The sequence below is a fragment of the Phaethon aethereus genome, assembly GCF_964289735.1.
Source record: "Phaethon aethereus genome assembly, chromosome: 2".
NCBI lineage: Eukaryota > Metazoa > Chordata > Aves > Phaethontiformes > Phaethontidae > Phaethon > Phaethon aethereus.
Window position 1 is genome coordinate 84,216,251 of NC_138582.1, and position 18,738 is coordinate 84,234,988.

The following is an 18,738-nucleotide window of genomic DNA, read 5'->3' on the forward strand; positions in this document are numbered from 1 at the left end:
AAGGGGGTTAACAGATGGGGAATCAGCAAGCTCACCTGCAGCTTTGTAAAGTTTTCAGTGAACTGAATCTCTTCCTCCTGCCTGTGCAGGAGAAGCAGAAAGTAGCCATTTGCAAGCACACAGCTCAGTCATCAGTCAGTTACTGATACTTTTGTGGATTTTGACAATGCTGTCGTGAGAGCCGGTCTAGTTCAGTGCACTGTATCAGTGCAGACTTGTTAAGTGAAGAAAGTGACATGACCACCTACTTTAGCCCCTGATTTTTACAACTTTTTTTAAAGGAATAAATCATTGTGGAAGATAGTGTGTATCATGACCCTGCATTCCTTTGCAAGGATCCTGTTATATGTCACTTGGCAGTTTGTTTTACCCACTGCGGTGGGTACTTGATCAACTTGCAGAGAGGTTTTTATTCTCTGCTGCTCTTTTCAGTGAAAATTACAAGATTAACTGCTTTCCTTTGCCAGCAAAAGGAGGAAAAGCTTTCCTTGGGCTCTTCCAGAATTCAAACGTTGGTTGGGTTGGTTGATTCCTGCTGCTGGACTGCAGCAATAGAATAAAATTCCAGTCGTCCAGTGGTCTTGTATGTTAATGAGTCAGATGGGTATAGAAAGACAGATTTAAGCAAACAAATAGTATTTAATACTAGTTGGCTTGACAGACAGTCACTTACCTACCGACAGACAGTCACTTACCTACCGACAGACAGTCACTTACCTACCGACAGACAGTCACTTACCTACCGACAGACAGTCACTTACCTACCGACAGACTGCTTAAGTCATGGACAACTTCAGCACAGACTCAAAGCGGGAGGTAGCTTTGCAGAGATATCATGAGCTTGAAGGGCACCTTGGGAAAGTGCTTGTGGCCTATGGATGTCACTAGGGAGTGGCTGGAATGGAAGGCTGTGAAGAGCGAGCCATTTGGTTGGTTTGTTTTGGTGGGCCAACAGGCAGGATGGGTACGGTAAACCATGAATGGGTCTGAATCAACCAGTCGTACCTCCTTTGTGTGAGGCAGTGCCTGGGGATAATTTTCATTGTGTTGATTTTTAAAAAGAACGGTGCAAGCAATGTGACTTCTTGCTGTAAGATGTTTTTTATCAACAGTGCCTGTTTTGGAAAGGGAGACTGCCAAAATGCAAAGGAAGGTTAGTCTGCACTATTGTAAGCCAGTAAAGTGGGGTAATGAAAGCTGAGGCTGAGCTTTATCCTGCTGCAACAGGGATAGTTTTACATAGTGAAAGGTCGCCCTGGTGACAGATTGAGCTTTATGTAATGGATTCCTCAAAAAAGGTTCTTTTTCAAACTGGTATTTACTAATAGTTGTTACATGGTTTTAAGGTAAGAGAAAATGACAAGGGCGTGATAGTAGTCCTTTCTGAGAGAGGTGTGCTTTTCTTCAGAGTCAGATGTGATAACTGTGCCAAAAAGGCGTCTGCTGTCTGGCATTGTCGGCCAGAGCTCAGAGATGGATCGACCTTTCTGTCTGACCCAGTCCAGTGGACGCATGCTCAGTATCCATCTCTCCCTGTGTGTGCCAAAACCACTTTGGCAAAGGATCTTCAATAGTTGTGTATGTTTTAAAATGCTTTAGATAGATTAAAAATGTATTCAGGCAGTTGTGAGTGGACTTATTTACCAAAGATGTTTGTCATTAAGGGATGCCTGTCTCTACAGCTTCAGGTTTTATGGTCGTGCTTTCTGAAGCTGGTTTTTACTAGTGTGGCTCAACTTAGACTGTTTTTCACTTCAACAAGAAGTTTGCAGTGTTGCAAAGGAAGAGGTCAAGGAGCTTAAGGTTACTTCTTACCTTAAGAAGTAACCAGTGAGAAGGCTTGCTGTGAGGTGTTCACTGACACCTGAAATACAAATCATTAATTTCGAAGTAGTAATACTGGTGCAACTGTTGCATTGCATGACTTCCATTTCTGAAGTGATCTTAAAGATGGAAATGCTATTATACCTGATTGTATGCATCTATGTGTGCAGACATAAAGTCCCTTGCTGAGTTTTCAAGTCAGTGTGGATGTTCAAATATTTCTTCTTTGGTTTGACTATGAATTACTAGGTGTGCCATGCTGTTACCTTGTGAGCTGTACCTAGTAAAATGGTTGCAGAGGGAACCTTTCTAGAAAAGAAACTGGTGGTGGTGTTGCTGTCTAAAGCTCTTCTTAGTTATTTTCCTACGGTGACTTCTTTTTGGTAGATTTTGATTTATTTCAGAGGTGTAGTATGATTATTCTGTTAGTACAAACATCTGTTCCACACTGTTGGAAGCATAGGATTTGGGGTTTCTTTTAAGAAAATATAGTTTATATCGCCTCATCTCTGCTACCCAACACTTTATATATATTCCTACTTGTTTTCTGACATAGGCATAGGATGTTTCTCTTGTATTCTTCACTTTCCCTTCATTCCTGTACAGATTGTCACTGTTTGTTTTGAGCAAGTAGCATCTAATAAAGCTTGTCATCACCTTTGTCAAAAGAAGCAGCAGTCAATGAAAAAAACAGGTGTGAATGATTTTAAGTTTTCTTGCCTTCTCTCAGGTCATCTGGTGGTGCATTTAAGATGGACGTGCAATTATAGGCTCAAGTGGAAAAATCAGCCTGTTTGGTTTAAAATGCTGCTGGAGCTGGCTTGAGCTAATATAGCAGATTTTTGCACCGAGGCACATACTGTGCAGGAATGTCATCTGCTCCATTTGTGTGTGCAAGTACTGCTTACCACTGGTGCAGATGAGGCAATAGCTGAAGGGAGGGTAATAGCAGCAGGAACTTGCTGCTGCTGCGCTGGGACACTGGGTACTCGGTGTGCTGCCCAGGCAGAGTTACTGGGCTTGGCTCTTCCAGGCTGGGGGAGGACTGTGATGGCCTTCCTGCTGCTTTAGGGCTTGTACCTGTGTTTAGAAAAACGTTAGACTTAGATTTCCTTTAATGAAGGTAAGGAGTACCCAAGGAAATACTCGGATAATATTTAAGTGAGAAATTGCTGCTTCAGTGTATTGTATATTTTTAGAGAAGTCAGCTTTAGTAAATGAGTGCATGTGTTTCAGTATTAATACATATCCCATTGGCAATTATTCCCTGATACATGGAATTATATTTGCATTTCAATTCAATTATATTTTGCACTACTTTTCTACCAGTTCATTAGTATCTTGAAACCTTCTGAAGGCCATTTCTGTGTTAGAGCAGTGGTTTAGCTCATAGACTTTTCACTGAATGTAGCACTGAATAGCATGGTGTAGAATGAGATAAATCAGCAAAACTTCTAACTGGGCTGGACAAGCAGTATTGCTCCTTGTTGTCATAGTACAGATGGTTTCTGAGACTAAATTTTAAGAGGAGTAAGTCAGGTTCTTGGCATGGCATGCAGCATTTCTCAAACTAATTTTATAGTGGCATTTAGTTAAAACATATGTTAGAAAAAAAATCATATGAGCAGTTAGCAGCTCTCCTAAGTGTAGTTAGCAAAGGATAAGCTGTCCTTTTAAAAGGATATTGTGGAAATGAACACTGGAGCAAGCTTCCTGCACCTGGGTCTCTTTGACATCAGCTATGTTTTGATCTGATATGCAGCCATGGGCATACTGAGACCAGAGAGATGCAGGTGTTTCCCTCTGGCTCCTGTAAACTATATGCTTCCCTGGAAATTACACGCAGCTTGCTATTGCCTACAACTACAAAAGTAGATGCTTACTAGTTAAGGAAGTGCCTAGGTATGAAAGGTGCCAAATGGCACTAGTTAAGATTTCTCAAAAAGGAGGGAGTGGGGGGAAACGCACAACTGCCGTCAGTTCTCGGGGCATAACTTCTCTGCTCCATGCTCTACTTTTGCATACAAAAGTCCAGACTTGCTCTGTCTGCTAGCAAAAACTTACTACCATGATTGTAAATGTTATTAAACTTAGTTGCTAGAAATCATCAGACAGGTTGGAGCAAATGCGGGACGCTGCAAAATATATCCCAAATGGCTAAATTGACAGACATCTCTACTCCATGCTTGAAAGTCACACTGAGAATATTTCTTTTCAGACAGATTGCGGTCAAGGCGTTGGAGCAATTCTCACAGAAATGAAGTGAGTTAGCGCTTGTGACTACTTTCAGCAAAATGAAGCTAACCAGAGAGACTGAAAGAATTGAAAAAAGTTGAGTTGTAGTTTGTTCAATAACAACAGTATTCACTTATGCTTGGATACTCCAGCCTAACGTGCCTGCCATAAAGGCTGCTGTTCTGGGGTCTGTTTAATTTCATTTGGTTCATCAGGTCACATCTTTTAAAGTTACAAGGAATAAGGTGCTAACGCTTGAACAGAGCCAATTGGGCCATCTCCCTTTGTTGTGCCACATGGGTAGTGTAGTCAGTTTCAGAATGATGCAAAAACTGTTAAAATGAATAATTGAGTGGAAGTTTATTCAAGGAGAGAACCAGAAGGAGCTTGCAGATAGTCCACTTGGGCCTTAGCCTGTTGACCACAGACTCTGGTTTGTGTTTTCCATTAGCCTCAGACCAGTTGACAGCGCCATTTGCATTTCTAGTTTCATTCCCATGTTACCAACCCTTCTGTTCTTGACAGCATTTTTTTGAGATAATGAACTCTTTCTTCAGTACTGATTGCTGTTACATTACCATAAGCAATTTACCACTTTATATGCCCTCTCTGAACTTTTAACAACTCCCTCAGTTATTACAAAGCTTAACAAAGTTTTTTGTTGGATCACTTCAGAGAATGTTTTTTTCTTATTTCTTTGGTGTGGCTTTTGTTAGTTTTTACCAGTACTGCTTGATTAAAATGTATGTGTTACAGTGGGTTAAAGCAGAGATGATTTACTGAGGATACACTGAGGGTTTCGGGGTGCTCACATGACATTGCAGTAAGTGTGGTGAAGATCTGGTGTCAAATGACAGGATATTAATGCAAGCATCATGTCTTCTTCTGTCCCTCCTTCTGTACAAGTGATGAGTTGGGTCAGAGGAAGAAACTTATTAATAAATGAACATTGCAAGAATCAGTGTGACACAGAGCAGGGCAGTAGGGAGCGGGAGACCAGCCCTGCTATGGTGCTGCTGGGGCAGGGACTGGTGGTCCTGGGGTGTTGAAATGGGGTCCTGGGCTGTGGGCAGATGGGGGACAGCTCAAGGGGAGGGCGTGGGCATGAACAGACTGGGCTAACAGTGCCTTCCAGGCCATAGTGGTACTCACTTTCCCTGGTATGCTTTTTGGTTCCCAGAAACCATCCAGGCAAGAAGATCCTGAGCTAGAGATCTTTTGTAACCATGACGCATGACAGTCCAAACACACCACTGTATAAAAATATGGCTAACCTCTTTGGCTTCTAGTGTCCTGGCAACGCTACACCTTTGCCAAAGGCGCTTGTGATTTTACAGACCTAATCTACTTATTAACTCTTCTGGTTTTGGCTGAAATGCAGGAAGTCTGGGCTGGTTAGAGTTGAATGGTGTGAGCTACTCTGGCAGTGCTAAACTAAGTTAAGCAGTTGCTGTCCTTACCCTTCTTACAGCTGCTTATCTTGGCTCTAGCTAGTAGTGCTGTCCTGTTGTTTCTAATCTCTATTTCTGCTACAGATGTACCCTAGCTTCAATATTCCGCTTCCTCCACCCCCCCAAATGAGGTGCTAATACTGAAAACTACAAATGTGATTTATTCTCATACCTAAGAACAGAATTATTTCTTGTCTGAATTGCAGGAAAGAAAGAGGACTGAAGCGTGCCTTTTCACAAAGATACTGGATAAAACACTTTTGAAAGCAGTGCCATTCTGAAATTCTTTCAGAATTGCTCAGTTCAATCTGAGCTTCACAGATACACTTCAGTGGGACATTTTTTACCCTCAAATCATAACCAAACAATCTTTATGCCAGTGGCACACATACTACTAAGTAGTGAAAACAAAAAAGAATTCAGAATTAATTACTGGTTAATTAACAGGGTAGATACTAGCTACTTTCATTTTTGCCTTAATGTGTCCTTCGCCCACTGAATACCTGTATGGTTTATAAATAACAGTGCCCTGGGGAAGGTCGTAGGGCAGGCTAAAAAGTGTCCTTTGTCTTTTTGTTGCTAGTCTGTTGGGATACCTTGGAGTATGCTATGCTTAAAATAGATGAGGAAATTCTAATGTCTTGTGGCTGATGCATTTATATTTAACTCTTGTGAGAGTTACCATGCCATGTTTCCATGTTCTCTGAAAGGAAGGTTTATGTAGAAGACAGCTGAAGTATAGCTAATGCTGCAGAAGAAACAAAAATGCTGAATTGGCACAGAAAGCCACACTATTTCAATAGAGAATTACTGTCCTGTTCATATTCTGGGGATAGATGAGCCTCTGTGTTGTTCTGGGTAAGCATCTATTCCCACTGTTCAGGCAGTGACTGCAGCAACAAATTGTAGTGTGCAGTCTCTGTGCAGAGTGAAGACCAGAAGATGATTAAGTTATGCGATTGAAACTACAGAGAGTTTTCAGTCGGAATAATGGAGTCATTTCTATTAAAATAAAATGATCCATTGAAACTGTGTTTAAAAAAAAAAAATCAGGCAGGTGCTATTTTTTGTTTGTTTTTTTTTATTTTGGTTGCTAATATTGCCAGACATATATGGCTAGCGCAGTGGCAGAGCTTCTTTAGATTTCTTCCTCCTTTTTCTATGCTTTCTGTGAAATTCAGAGTTGGTTGTCAAATGTACAGTGTGAAGCCGTAGTTTTATTCAATTTTCTTTTGTAAGCATGGCTTTTTTCATACTCTTAATTGTTTTAAATTCAGTTATGGGTGCTGATGAGTTTGGTTTCTGAACCTGCTAGCACATGGCTTGTAACTTTGCCGGACTGGATGGTCAATAGAAAAAATATATTTCTCAAGTGTGCAGATTATCTCCTTCTAATTGCCTTTAAGATACCACTTTGTATCACTGTGTGCCTTTTTCACAAATCTGTTTTATTTAGTTTTCGTAATACCACAATTTTTCAAAGTCTCCTTTTACTTTCATCCTCGAGTCAGCCACTTCCCTTTCCCCCTCTCCCCCTCCCTGTATCCATCAGTGAAGAAAAGCTGGAAGTGACTGTGCTTATCTAAAGGAGTAAAGTGATCCTTGTCTGTTTTTCCTTAGCTGTCAGATTCCTTTGTTCTTCTTAAAGTCATCTTAGGCTTTCAGATCTGTATTGTCATCTGAAAGATTTTTGACATTGCTTTTCACAGCGTACATTGATACCAGAATACTTTGTAAACTACCTAGATAAAGGTATTTCACTTCCTCGCCTCTTTACTGTTAATTCTGACTTAACCAGCTGTCAACATTCAAAACTGAAAATTTGAGAGCTACTGCGGGGTCGATTATTGTGGTGTTACTACGTACTATGCCAAAAAAGCTGTTCCCCCAGCACTGCTGCAGCAACTACCTCCAGCTGTGGGTTCTTTCTGCTTCCACTGTACCTGACTTAGCTGTCATACTGTTACAGGAAGAATCTGTTTAGTTTGCTGATGCAGCTCAGGACTAAGAGGAAAAAGGAATTCCTTTTTTTAATCAGATCTGCAATCTATGCTATACCTTGTTGTGCCAATATAGTATCAGACCAGGAAAGTAAAATGCCTTTAGTAGAAACTTCTGAGTGAGTATTTTCAGCATGGTACCCAAACTTTGTTAGATTTCAGATAATAGCATCAAAACCAGGGTGTGGGATTACTGATACCACGGGAGAGGTTTTAGAGATCTATTACTTGACTTTACACGCAGAAGCTCATATTTTGGTGGAAAGATTTCTACAAAAATTTAGAATTCAGTCAAGCTTGACAGATGTCATACCAATTGCCTTCATGCTCTGTGCTGCTGCTGTGCTTGTTTCAGTAAGTTGGAGAATTTGCCTTCACTTGTTAACCTCCCCCAGGTGGTGTTCTACAAACTGGTCATGTTAAGAACCAAGTCCACAAGGGAGGCTGAGCAGGGACTGATGAAAGCTTAGTCAGCCAGGGAAAAGTCTGGCAAAGTTAACAGAATAGTGTGTAGTAAGGTTTCAGTAGAAGAGATAAAAGTCTGCTATTGAAAAAGGATTGAGAGCTGGGAAGTGGATTGGGACTAAGACTTGCTTTGGATCTTCCTCAGGTGAGTAAGTGGAGTTGTGCAGCCAGACTGATGGGGTAGCTTCTCTTTTAGACTTTCTTTTGGTTGGAGTGATGAGGCATGACGGGGGACTAAACACTGTATTCAAGAAGAGATTCTTCATGCCCTGTAGTTACATCGTTAAGTGCTGATTAAAACTTTGTGAGATTGATGTCTTATAAACTGGAGGCAGGATAACTGGGCCTTGATACCAGAACATTCATAACTGCTTTTGACTGTGAATGTTGTGCATATGTTCCTGCAGCAGTAATAGGCACTTTGTGTTTTAGTGCATGCATTGGATGCAGTTCAAAGAAGTGCATGAAAATTGTCACGGAGAATACTGTGACTCCTGTGCTTTAAGTGAAATAAGCAGTAAAATTGATAGTGCAAGTCTAGTATTAACCTTTCCTGTTCAAATGCTGGGACCAGTTGTTTGTGAAAACCTAAATACAGATTTTAAGTGTTAACAGTATTACTGTGGAAGACAAACATATGTGAGTTGATTTTGATTTTGGATTTCTGAACAGTATATGTTACTATCTAATGAAATTCAGACCTATGCCAAATGCCTGTGTTCCAGTGCAACAGTAGGTTCTGCAGCCACTTCAGAATCTATACCGGAGTTTATTCTCTCAGACTACCCCCACCCACTGGCATGTCTCATGTGGTAACATGCAAATGAAGTCTCTACCAATTTCTGTTTGGTATTGAACTGAATGGCCGCTGCCTTTTCAGAATATAAAGTAACAGAATTTTGTTTAAATTACAATGGAGTTGGGGAAAAAACAAGTTTGAGGCAGCCATTAGTAGAGAACTTGGCAATGAAGTGACATTCTCAGAGATAGTATAAAACCAAAAAAAAGGATTTTGTTTTGTTCTGACTCAGTTGTGTTGATTAATATCTTGTGTTGGTTTAATAAATATTTTTAGCTGTTGGATTAAAATAGTAGAGTTAAGGTTAGGTAGCGTATACTAAGGAAGTGTTGTTTGTAACTATAGAATAGCGTATCTTGAGTACATACCCCTCTTAAAACATGTTGGTGATTGGAAGACATTTTGTAGTGAAAAGCCCATTATTGAATGAATGTAACAGTTTCTAAGAAAATTCTGTGGTTGGTAGGAAGGGCAAAGTTTCATTTCACTTTTTTCTGCGGCAAAGTAGGAAGCTACAGAAAAGGAACCAACCGCTTCTGGAGTACAGGCTAAGCCATTTCAGTGAAACGTAGTATTTTAAGACTCGGTCATGAGACATGCTAGTCCTCTGAAGTAATAAAAAGAGGATGTTACAGATGTCTCATCTTGTTTTCTCACTTTGAGTTCAAGTGAGAAATGTATTTGCATTCTTTCCTTCTCAGGCAGCATTACTTAACTAATATTTACCTCCTAGACTAAATTGTTCATGGGTTTTTACCAGTGTTTGACATGTAAAGCTTAACACTTGGAGCAGGTGCAAAGTTTGGCTGCAAATTAGCATTGCCTTCTAGCATGCAGGTTGCTTAGTAGGCTTCAGAGACAGGCCTTGTACCGGGGTAGTGTATGAAACATTATTACTTCTTTACAAACTCAGCAGTGGTACGTGCTGTTCATCAATCTCTGTTGTGAAATGCTTTTATAAGCAGAGGTGTACTATCTTCAGAAACGATGGTGACATTAGTAGTCCCGTTTTGGCAGTTCTTGTTTAACAAGCCTCATCTGCGAGTGTTGAAATTCTCTGGAAAAGGGATCAATATCAACTGTTACATGGGGGAGGCAAAGGTACAGGAGTGAGACAGGGTACCTGAGAAGACTAAAATATGTGCCCTGCCCCATTTTAATCATTAGATTAGATGAGCCCACTTGAAGACTTCATTAAATAAAGCATTTAGCCATTCTAAAATCATAGTGGGTTATTTGGCGTCAAGATGTGAGGTAAGCATGTCACAACTGCAACGCCAGTAGACTTCCAGCACAGCAAGTAGAATCTGTGCCTATAGGAACAATCTTACTTAAGCTTTTAAATTTTTAAAACCGCCTTTCTGGATAGGCTCGCCTCGCTAGCGATAACTTCTGCTAAACAGCTCTGAAAAATTCAATCCCACACATGCCTTTTTATAGAATTTTTTCAAGCATTTTGCAGTATAGTGGATAAACCGTTATGTCTTACTAACTACAGAACTTCACAGTCATATTTACATCAGAATTAAATCAAGCCTCAATGCCCTTGGTACTACGGCTTCACATTGCCAAGTGGCTTGTTGAATCTTGTTGTAGCACTAACTTAAAGGCAATACGAAGAGGCTGTGTCTCAAGGCTTTGCTACTCCGCGGCGCCTGCCCGGGGCTGAGGGGCTCAGCTGGGCCCTGCGCTGTGGCCGCCGGAGCCGGCTGGGACCGGCCGCGTCCGGCACCGGGCAGCTGCACCTGGTAAAAATTACTCATTTTTAATGTCTTTTAGGAAGGTGACTGACTCTTTACAAGAGATATTTTAATATACTAAGTTCTCTTAGCATTTGCAGGAGATTTTTGTAGCATGCTGTGAAACTTGAAAAGGTGAGGAAGGCAGTGACTGGAAGAACAACAACGAAGGCCAAGCTGGCCTGTGTGGCCCGAGTTGAAATTTAGCTTAAAACTTACAGAAATGCTGCGGAGCTAAGTATACTATTTCATAGCTAAGTTATGCCAAATTTCACAGCCAAATTAAGCAATCCTGGAAGTTGGAGATGTGATTTAAAAATAAAAAATGCAAAAATCCTGAATGTTTTAAGAAATATTGTCCCGAAATGCCAGTGCTACCACATCTGCAAACTCTTCAATCTTCAGTACGCTTCCTGTGAAACATTCAGCTTATTTCCTTTCCTTGGGGTTGGAGTTTGTGCAGATTACTGTTTGTTTTATCATATCCTGACAAATGTTGGGTGGAATGAAATTTGGAGCCGTGTGTGTTATGTTGGCACATGTTTTAATTTGATTGGGGGGGGGGAATCACTTAAGAATCATACTCCTAAGATTCTAGGGCAGAATTTATAAATTAACATATAACCCATCCTTTACCTATTTGTAGGTAGGTAACTTCGATGTTAAATCGATGGTAGTTTGCTCAGCAGTTAAGAGTTAATGAATGGAAACCATTTTTATGACATATAATTTCCATTGGTAGAAATGTGATGTCCAAGGAGAATGATTGTCCAAAGTGTGTAGTCCAACTTTTGCTTTTACTTTGGATAAATGAATTGACGTATTGCATCTTTAAAGGATGCCATATACCCTCAAAGCCAAAGTATTGCAGTGGGCTGCTGATTTCCATGGGGATACTTAGAAACGTACTAGGAGTCTGTGGTGTCTGGAGGTGCAGATTGTAAAGAGATACATCTGAGGTTTTGGAGACTTGAACCAGCATAACGTGTGTCATGGAAATAGGAGAGGAAAGAGATTTTTCTTTCCTTCTGCATGATCTTTTCTTTGAGGTTTGGATTGTTTTTCTTTCTGGATCTCTTCTTGATGTAGTTGGTATGTATTTGATTTAAAAAAAATCTTGTCTGAAGATATAAGAGAGAAAGTAATGATCATCTGGTAGAAGAGCCATATGCGTATGCCCTTTCATGTTGAGGAGTTGAATCTGACTAATGTCATACGTATAAAAATTGATGGCTCAAACAAATTTTTCAGACTTCTTTCAAGTCATTGCAATATAATGCTTTGGACAATTAAAAAGATTAATGGCTCTTATTGTTCTGGACTTCACTTCTTTTTGCTCTTTTTCTGAATTATTATGTTTTGTTTTTCTGTTTTGACATTTTGTCTAATGATCCACTTCATGGGAAACAGTGGATTTGGCCCCACTGTCCATTGAACTCCTGAGGTAACTGTCACTACCTGCTGAAGGCATGTGTCATTGGATTAAAACTTGATGTCAAGAGTAATAATGCTGTTATTTTACGGGGTGGCCTATGAGAAGTCAGCCTGTTTGTATGAGATCTTAGAAGGGCATGCAAAATACAGTGTAAAAATACCTATACCTCTGAATCCAAGAGCAAATGTGCTGCAGAAAAGCCTAGTAAAACTGTTCCAGAGCATTCTGAAAATGGTTTTTCAGTCTTAACAGTTATAGCCTGTACTTTCCTGGGTAAGTTTAAATTGCATTGCTTCTGCCCTGACTTACTTGTGATGTCTTTGAGACTGGCAGAATCCAAAGTTTGCTTTTCACTGGTTCATGCTCTTTCCTTTCCAGTGTTTATCAAATGTTTCCATTTGGCTAAGATGCATTGTGTTTAGTCTTACTTCTGTCCTGCAAGTTTGACAGCCTGAAATACATTGATAGAGGTGTTTGGAGCTCTATAATCTGTATGCTTTTGAAGAAAAGATTATAACTAGCTGTACAAGAACCAGGCAAAAGCTTTTGCTTCTTTCTGGCGGCATTGAAATACGGAGTAAGACCACTAAATTCCATGCACAACTGTCCAGTAGTGTTTCATTGGACAGCAGCATCTCTGTTCTGATAGCAAAACTGAAGATGCAAGCACTTTTATCAAACAAAACTAAGGCTTTTTAAGTATAGCTATCTGTGATAAAAAGAAAATGGAACGTACTATTTTAATAGTCATGACTCAGAAAGACACCAGGTAGATTTAATAGGGCTATTGAGTACAAAGAAATCTATGACTAACAAAATTCTTTGGGCTACAAACACCTGGAGGCAGAGACGGGGGAAGTATGTTCAGGGGAAGTATCTGTTACATGCTTACCTTCTGATTTTCTTTCCAGCAGGATGAAAATAAAATGTGTTGGAAATAGCATACTAGGTGAGATGGCTGGAATCTTGTTCCTATGACTATTGTAAGACTTTGGCACTAGTAGATGGGGGAAAAAAAAAATCTATACTCTTGCTTCTTCAGAAGCAGGTCAGAGACGTGATTTGAATTGCAACTGTGTAGCTGTATGATTCTTCGCAGGTGTGGTGGAGTCCATGCTACCTTCACTCCTGGTGTGAATTCTGTTGTATTGTAAGAAAATTGCTTTCTTCTACTTATCTACCTACTATCTACCTACTTCAGGACATGGTTTAGGGGACATGGTGGTGCTGGATTAATGGTTGGACTTGATCATCTTGAAGGTCCTTTCCAACCTAGTGATTCTGTGATTCTGTGATACTATAGTGCGGTTTTCTTTTGGATTGCAACTTCTGGCTTTGAAATAAAAAACCTGTTGAACGTATGAAGGAAACTCTAGATTGAGACACTCACAAGTCATGCTAAGGAATCATTTGGAAGGCCTTTAATTTGTTGAAGCAGAGGATCAAATACGGTCATTACTTCTGTAGTCTTTGCACTGTTGCCCTCTGGTCCTTCTAGTTGTCACTGTGTTAGAACCCGTCAGGTTATATTTACTTGCCATGACTTTCTCAGTGTACTTTTTAAATTGAAGAGATGAACTGGTCTCTGAAGACCAGTGTTATGCTACACCTTAAGTTCTCGTATAGCATTAGGGAAATAAGCAGTCTTTGAATTTACATGGAATATTAGGCAGATAATCCCCTGAGAAAAGGGCTGCAGAAGAACACTGCTTCAGATGACCTCAGGTGACTCTGAGGCCTGGGAATTCATGCTACTTGCTGAATGATTGGCAGCACCAGTCCCATATACTAAATAATAATTTGCCTCTTTTTTTCTGCCTTGCAACATGCTTCCTGAAAGTACTATATGGGCATCCAATGTGGCATGGCAAAAGGCTTCTCTATGAAGTCAGGTGTTTTCTGACTTGAAGACTAGATGGTGTCTCCTTTAACACAGAACTTCTGCTTAAAACATTTTATTGAGAAGTTCCCTATTGTTACAGACCATTCATGATGTGGTTTTCAGAGAATGAACCCTGGATGATAAGCTTACTTTCTTTCATATCTGTTTAGTTTTGGGTGTTTAACTTAGTTATGTTAAGGATCACAGAAGGTAGCTACTACTTTTGCTGTTATTATTCATTACTAGTGCAGCTGCCTGCAGATCTTTCTTAAAGAGCTTGATTAAGATAATCTGTCTAAGGAAAAAAGGCAACATCTTTGGGAGCTGTTTTTGCAGCCATTTTGGGTATATATTTGTTGGATACATAAGTTTGTAGTGAGTTGCATAGTAAGAGCTAGTACTCTACTGTTAAGTTGCTACTATTAAAGGTAAAGAATGAAGGTGTGGTAAAAACTGGTGTAGTCAGTAGGAAACGCATTTGAATAATGAATTTTTCATAGAAGCGGTGAAATCACAGGATGATTAACACAACTTACTGGTCTACAAAACGTTGTCCTCACAGAGGTACCTGAACTATAAAATTACAGAATTGTTGAAATGGGAAGGGACCTCTGGGTCATCTGGTTCAACCTCAGCGCTCAAAGCTAGGTCAACTAAAACAGGCTGCTCATGGCCATGTCCATTTTGGTTTTGAGTATCTCCAAGGATGGAGACTCCACAGCCTCTCTGTGCAACCTGTTCTAGTGTTTGACCATCGTCACAGTAAAATAAATAAATAACTAAAACTTATGTTTAAATGTAATTTTTCTTATATTTTGATTTGTGCCTATTGCCTCTTGTCCTGTCACTGGGCACCACTGAAAAGAGCCTGGTTCCCTCTTCATCACACCCTTCTTTCAGGTATTTATATACATTGGTAAGATCCTCCTGAGCCTTCTCTTCTCCAACCTGAACAGTCCCAGCTCTCTCACCCTTTCTTCTTAGGAGAGATGCTCCAGTCTCCTCATCTTCATGGCTCTTCTCTGGAATCTCCTCAGTATGTCTCTACCTATCCTGTACTGGAGAGCTCAGAACTGGGCCCAGTGCTCCAGATGTGTCTTGTCAGTGCTGAGCAGAGGTGGGGAAGGATCACCTCCCTCAATCCATTGGCTACGTTCCTCCTAATGCAGCCCACGGTGCTGTTGGCATTCTTTGCCACAAGGGCCCATTGCTGGCTCATGTTCAACTTGACGTCCACCTGGATTGACAGGTCTTTCTCTCTCAAGATGCTTTCCAGCTGGTCAGTCCTCAGCATGCACTGGTGCATGGGCTTATTCTTTGCCAGCTGCAGGACTTGGCATTTCCTTCTATTGAACTAACTTCCTGAGGTTATTCTCAGCCCATTTTTCTCAGCCTGATGAGGTCCCTCTGAATGACAGCAATCTCTTAGCGTATCAACCACTCCTCCATGTTTTGTATCATTTGGGAACTTGCTGAGGGTGCACTCAAACCCAGGTTGTTTGGAGAATACTTAAATACTCTTACATGTGTACGTGAGTCTGCAGTAGCCAAATCTAGACTATTAGAACTAAGTGGCTTTGTTTTGCATTAGAAGAATGGATATAGTGTCTGCTAGTTTATTTAAAACACATTGAAAATTTACTAGAAAGTATCTCCTGCTTCCCCCCCCTACCTGAATGGAGAGTTTCAGAATGGACAGTGAGGAAGAAGTCTTGTTCAGGGCTATATACAGTAAGAGAAGACTCTAACAGTATCATAAAATGTTAGAAGTATAATTGCAAAAAGAATTGGTATCCAACCAAAGCAGCAACCACTATAGATTCTTTTTTCTTAATTTTCTTAGTTTTATTTCTCGCAAGGATTTAAAGTGTCTTAAAGTTCAAGTAGATTTAAATGGTAAATACCTGGATTTATGTCTGGCAGTTTTGACAGAATTGTGCAATTGTAAACAATGTGTTGCTATTGGATGTACTAGCAATCAGCATCCTACAGTGGGTTAAATATTTCTGTTGTGCTCTGAGGCTTGCTTGTATGTGGTGTAAATAGAAATACTGTTGATGTTAAAGGGGAAGGTATGTAGCCACAGGAAGCATTCACTTTGTGAAAACAACCTATGCCACAGATGAACAGCTAGCAACTCTGCTGTTGTTTGGTATCACTGACTTCCTTTTCCCCCAAAAAAAGATTTTTTTTTTTTTTTTTTTTAAGAGGAAATCCTGTTTATTTGCTTTGAGGAAATAATTTTTTCTAGTTGGTCTCTTTTTGTTTTGGTTGTTCTTTTCTTTCTATTAATCTCTTAAGGAGTGCTGATACTTCTTGGAAGTTTGTTTTCTGTCTCTGCAGTTGCAGTGTTGGTACATGAGGAGTTACTGGTAGTGGCAATAACATCTAAATACCTTTGTTGTCATTAATGATTTTATTATCATCTATTGCAGGTGTTTCAAGTTCTTTAGCCTCCTCCTGGGAAAGAGCATTTTACATTTATCCTTCTCTTTTTCTCATCTGTCTGTCTTCTACCACAACGCTAGTTGCCTTAACTGGAGAGCTGTTTTGGGGCAGTCATTTCTATAAAGACCACAGTCCATTACTCCAACTCGTGTCACATCTTAAGAGTGTGACAACTGAAATGATAATCAACTGAAATGATATTCTAGAGGCACTGCTTCTTGGGTTTGCTTAACTACTTAAAGGAATGTAAAAAGCAGTTAGTGAATCACTGAAAATCTACTTTTTTTTTTCTCTTCACCCAACTACTAGCCTTAGCCTTTTTTTTTTTTAATTTCTTCTGGCCTCTAATATCCTTTCACTCCACAATCATCTCTCAAATCCGAGTGTGTTAACTTAAGCAACTTTATGTAGAGAATGATTCTCTAGGGCTGGCTGACAGATTAAGTGGCAGTACCTTGGTTGTGAAGCAACCTACGTTTGCACATTCTCCAGTCGTTTCCCATTAAAACTTAAATCCTTGTTCTGTTGTGGCACCTTTAAAAAGCAGACCTCCTCCTTACATCTAAATATTATGAAAACCAGGCATACTGTAACCCAGAACCCCAAGGAATGCTTGATTGAAATAACAGATCAGAAAAGTCTCTTGCTAACATTCCTATGATTATTGGTTTACTCAAGTGACAGAAACATGGTGTCAGCTAGCTTTCTGCATAGAGCCTAATTTTGGTCCAAAACCTAACATAGCTCTTAAAGGCTTCACTGATGCAGTGTTTGTGGGGATAGATAACTTCTTAAAATGTAATATTATTCCTTACCTTTCCTCTCGGTAGAATTATTTCGCATATTGCTGATTGGGTGGTTGGTCTGGTTCCTGCTGTGGAGCAGAATGTATTCCCTGTTAGTAGTTACTGAGGTTGAGTGAAGTAAGCAAAGGGAAACAGAAGTGACTCATTCTTAGATCCTCACAGGTAAACAAGACAACTTTGGTTTAGCCCCCTCTGTTCTTCTGTGGTATCTACCTTAGTTAATTTTTTCTTTGTATTTGGATTTCTTCTGTTGGTAACTTGTACCTGGTTTGACAACCTGCTTATAGGTCTGAGGGTAGTGATGTAGGAAATGCAGGAATAAGTCTTAAGACAGAAAATTAGAGAAGAAGCATCCATTGGTTCTGATGTACCGTTAAAAATGAAAGGTGAAGAACAGCAACTGTAGAAGTTAGTTTTAAAATGGTGTATTACACCAAGGAGTGAGCATGGTGTAGGAGGAAACAGCAGATACCTTACTTTCATTTTCACATGACTAAGTGACTTGAACACATAAAACGGGAACCTGAACTCATTTAACACATTTTGAATTTAACCCTTCATGTTGATGAGGGTCAGTGTCTGTTTCTCCCAATCTGTATTAGAGGTACTTGAATGAGAAAAGTGATCATGAAAGTTCTCCTAATGTTGTTAATCACAAACTTTTTATCTATGTATTTGTTAAGCTCCATTGTAATGACAGCCCCTGTAACAGAGGAGGCTGTTTGCAGCCTTGGTATGTGTAAAGATACACATGCTGTAAGTTATAATACAGTTAACTCCTACCCCACTGTGTACAAAATGAACATCAGCTGCTTTAAACTTAGTTTAAAGCTTCCTGGAATTGTTCCAGGTTCTGATATGGAAGGTCTTTCTATTTCACTGTTGATCCTCATGTTTGTTCTCTCTCCCTCTCCACCTCTTTCTCCCTTTGCAGGCAAAGGCAGCTCAAGCATCTCATCCGACGTGAGTTCAAGTACAGATCACACACCCACCAAAGCCCAGAAGAATGCAGCTACCAGTGAAGGTAGGCAGCTGGTACTCATTACCCGGGTCAGGCCCCCCAACGTAATCCTAGCAATTTTCAGGAAGGAATCCCTCCTCCTCATTTCTCCTGTGTACAGTACTATCGGCATACTAGAAATTAAAAACCAGTTCTTCCTGTATACAGTTTCCACTCCTACCTGATGTAGTTTCTGATTTAAGCTTGTGACAAAGGATTTAAGATACTTCTGCAGGACAAAAATGTGGAGGGTTTTGAGTAATTTTGCGTGTTACTCTTGCAAGCAAAGGCTTTTATACTTTAAGATTTGATGCGATCAGATTTTGATCTTATTTTTGAAGAATATACGTAATGAAAGTTTTTTGGCATACGTTCTAGGTTAAATCTTGGCCTCTTGTTTTCATACTATGAACACCATTAAAATGTGAGTTCTTTGTACCAAGTTTTCAGAACTGTAGTTATGGACATGAAGAGCTGACAAGGGTTTAATTAGATTGACACACCTCACCTACAGTTACCGGATGTGATCATCTGGGACTAGATTTTTGATGTCTTATGTGTCAGTATTAATACAGTGTTGTACTAAGTGGCCTATGAACAGAGAAATGCTGATACTTTCCTGCTGCCCCCTTATATGTGAGCAGGTGTGCTCTG

General features: G+C 40.0%; 1 protein-coding gene across 1 annotated transcript in view; it reads left to right on the forward strand.

The window, feature by feature from the left end:
* Positions 1 to 18,738, forward strand: part of FBXL7 (F-box and leucine rich repeat protein 7) — a gene marked incomplete at its 3' end in the record, with an annotated part of 188,573 nt that overhangs the window by 27,852 nt on the left and 141,983 nt on the right. The window contains exon 2 of the mRNA XM_082014599.1: positions 18,019 to 18,108. Within this exon, the coding sequence (XP_081870725.1) occupies positions 18,019 to 18,108 (90 nt within the window). The remainder of the gene's footprint in view (positions 1 to 18,018; positions 18,109 to 18,738) is intronic.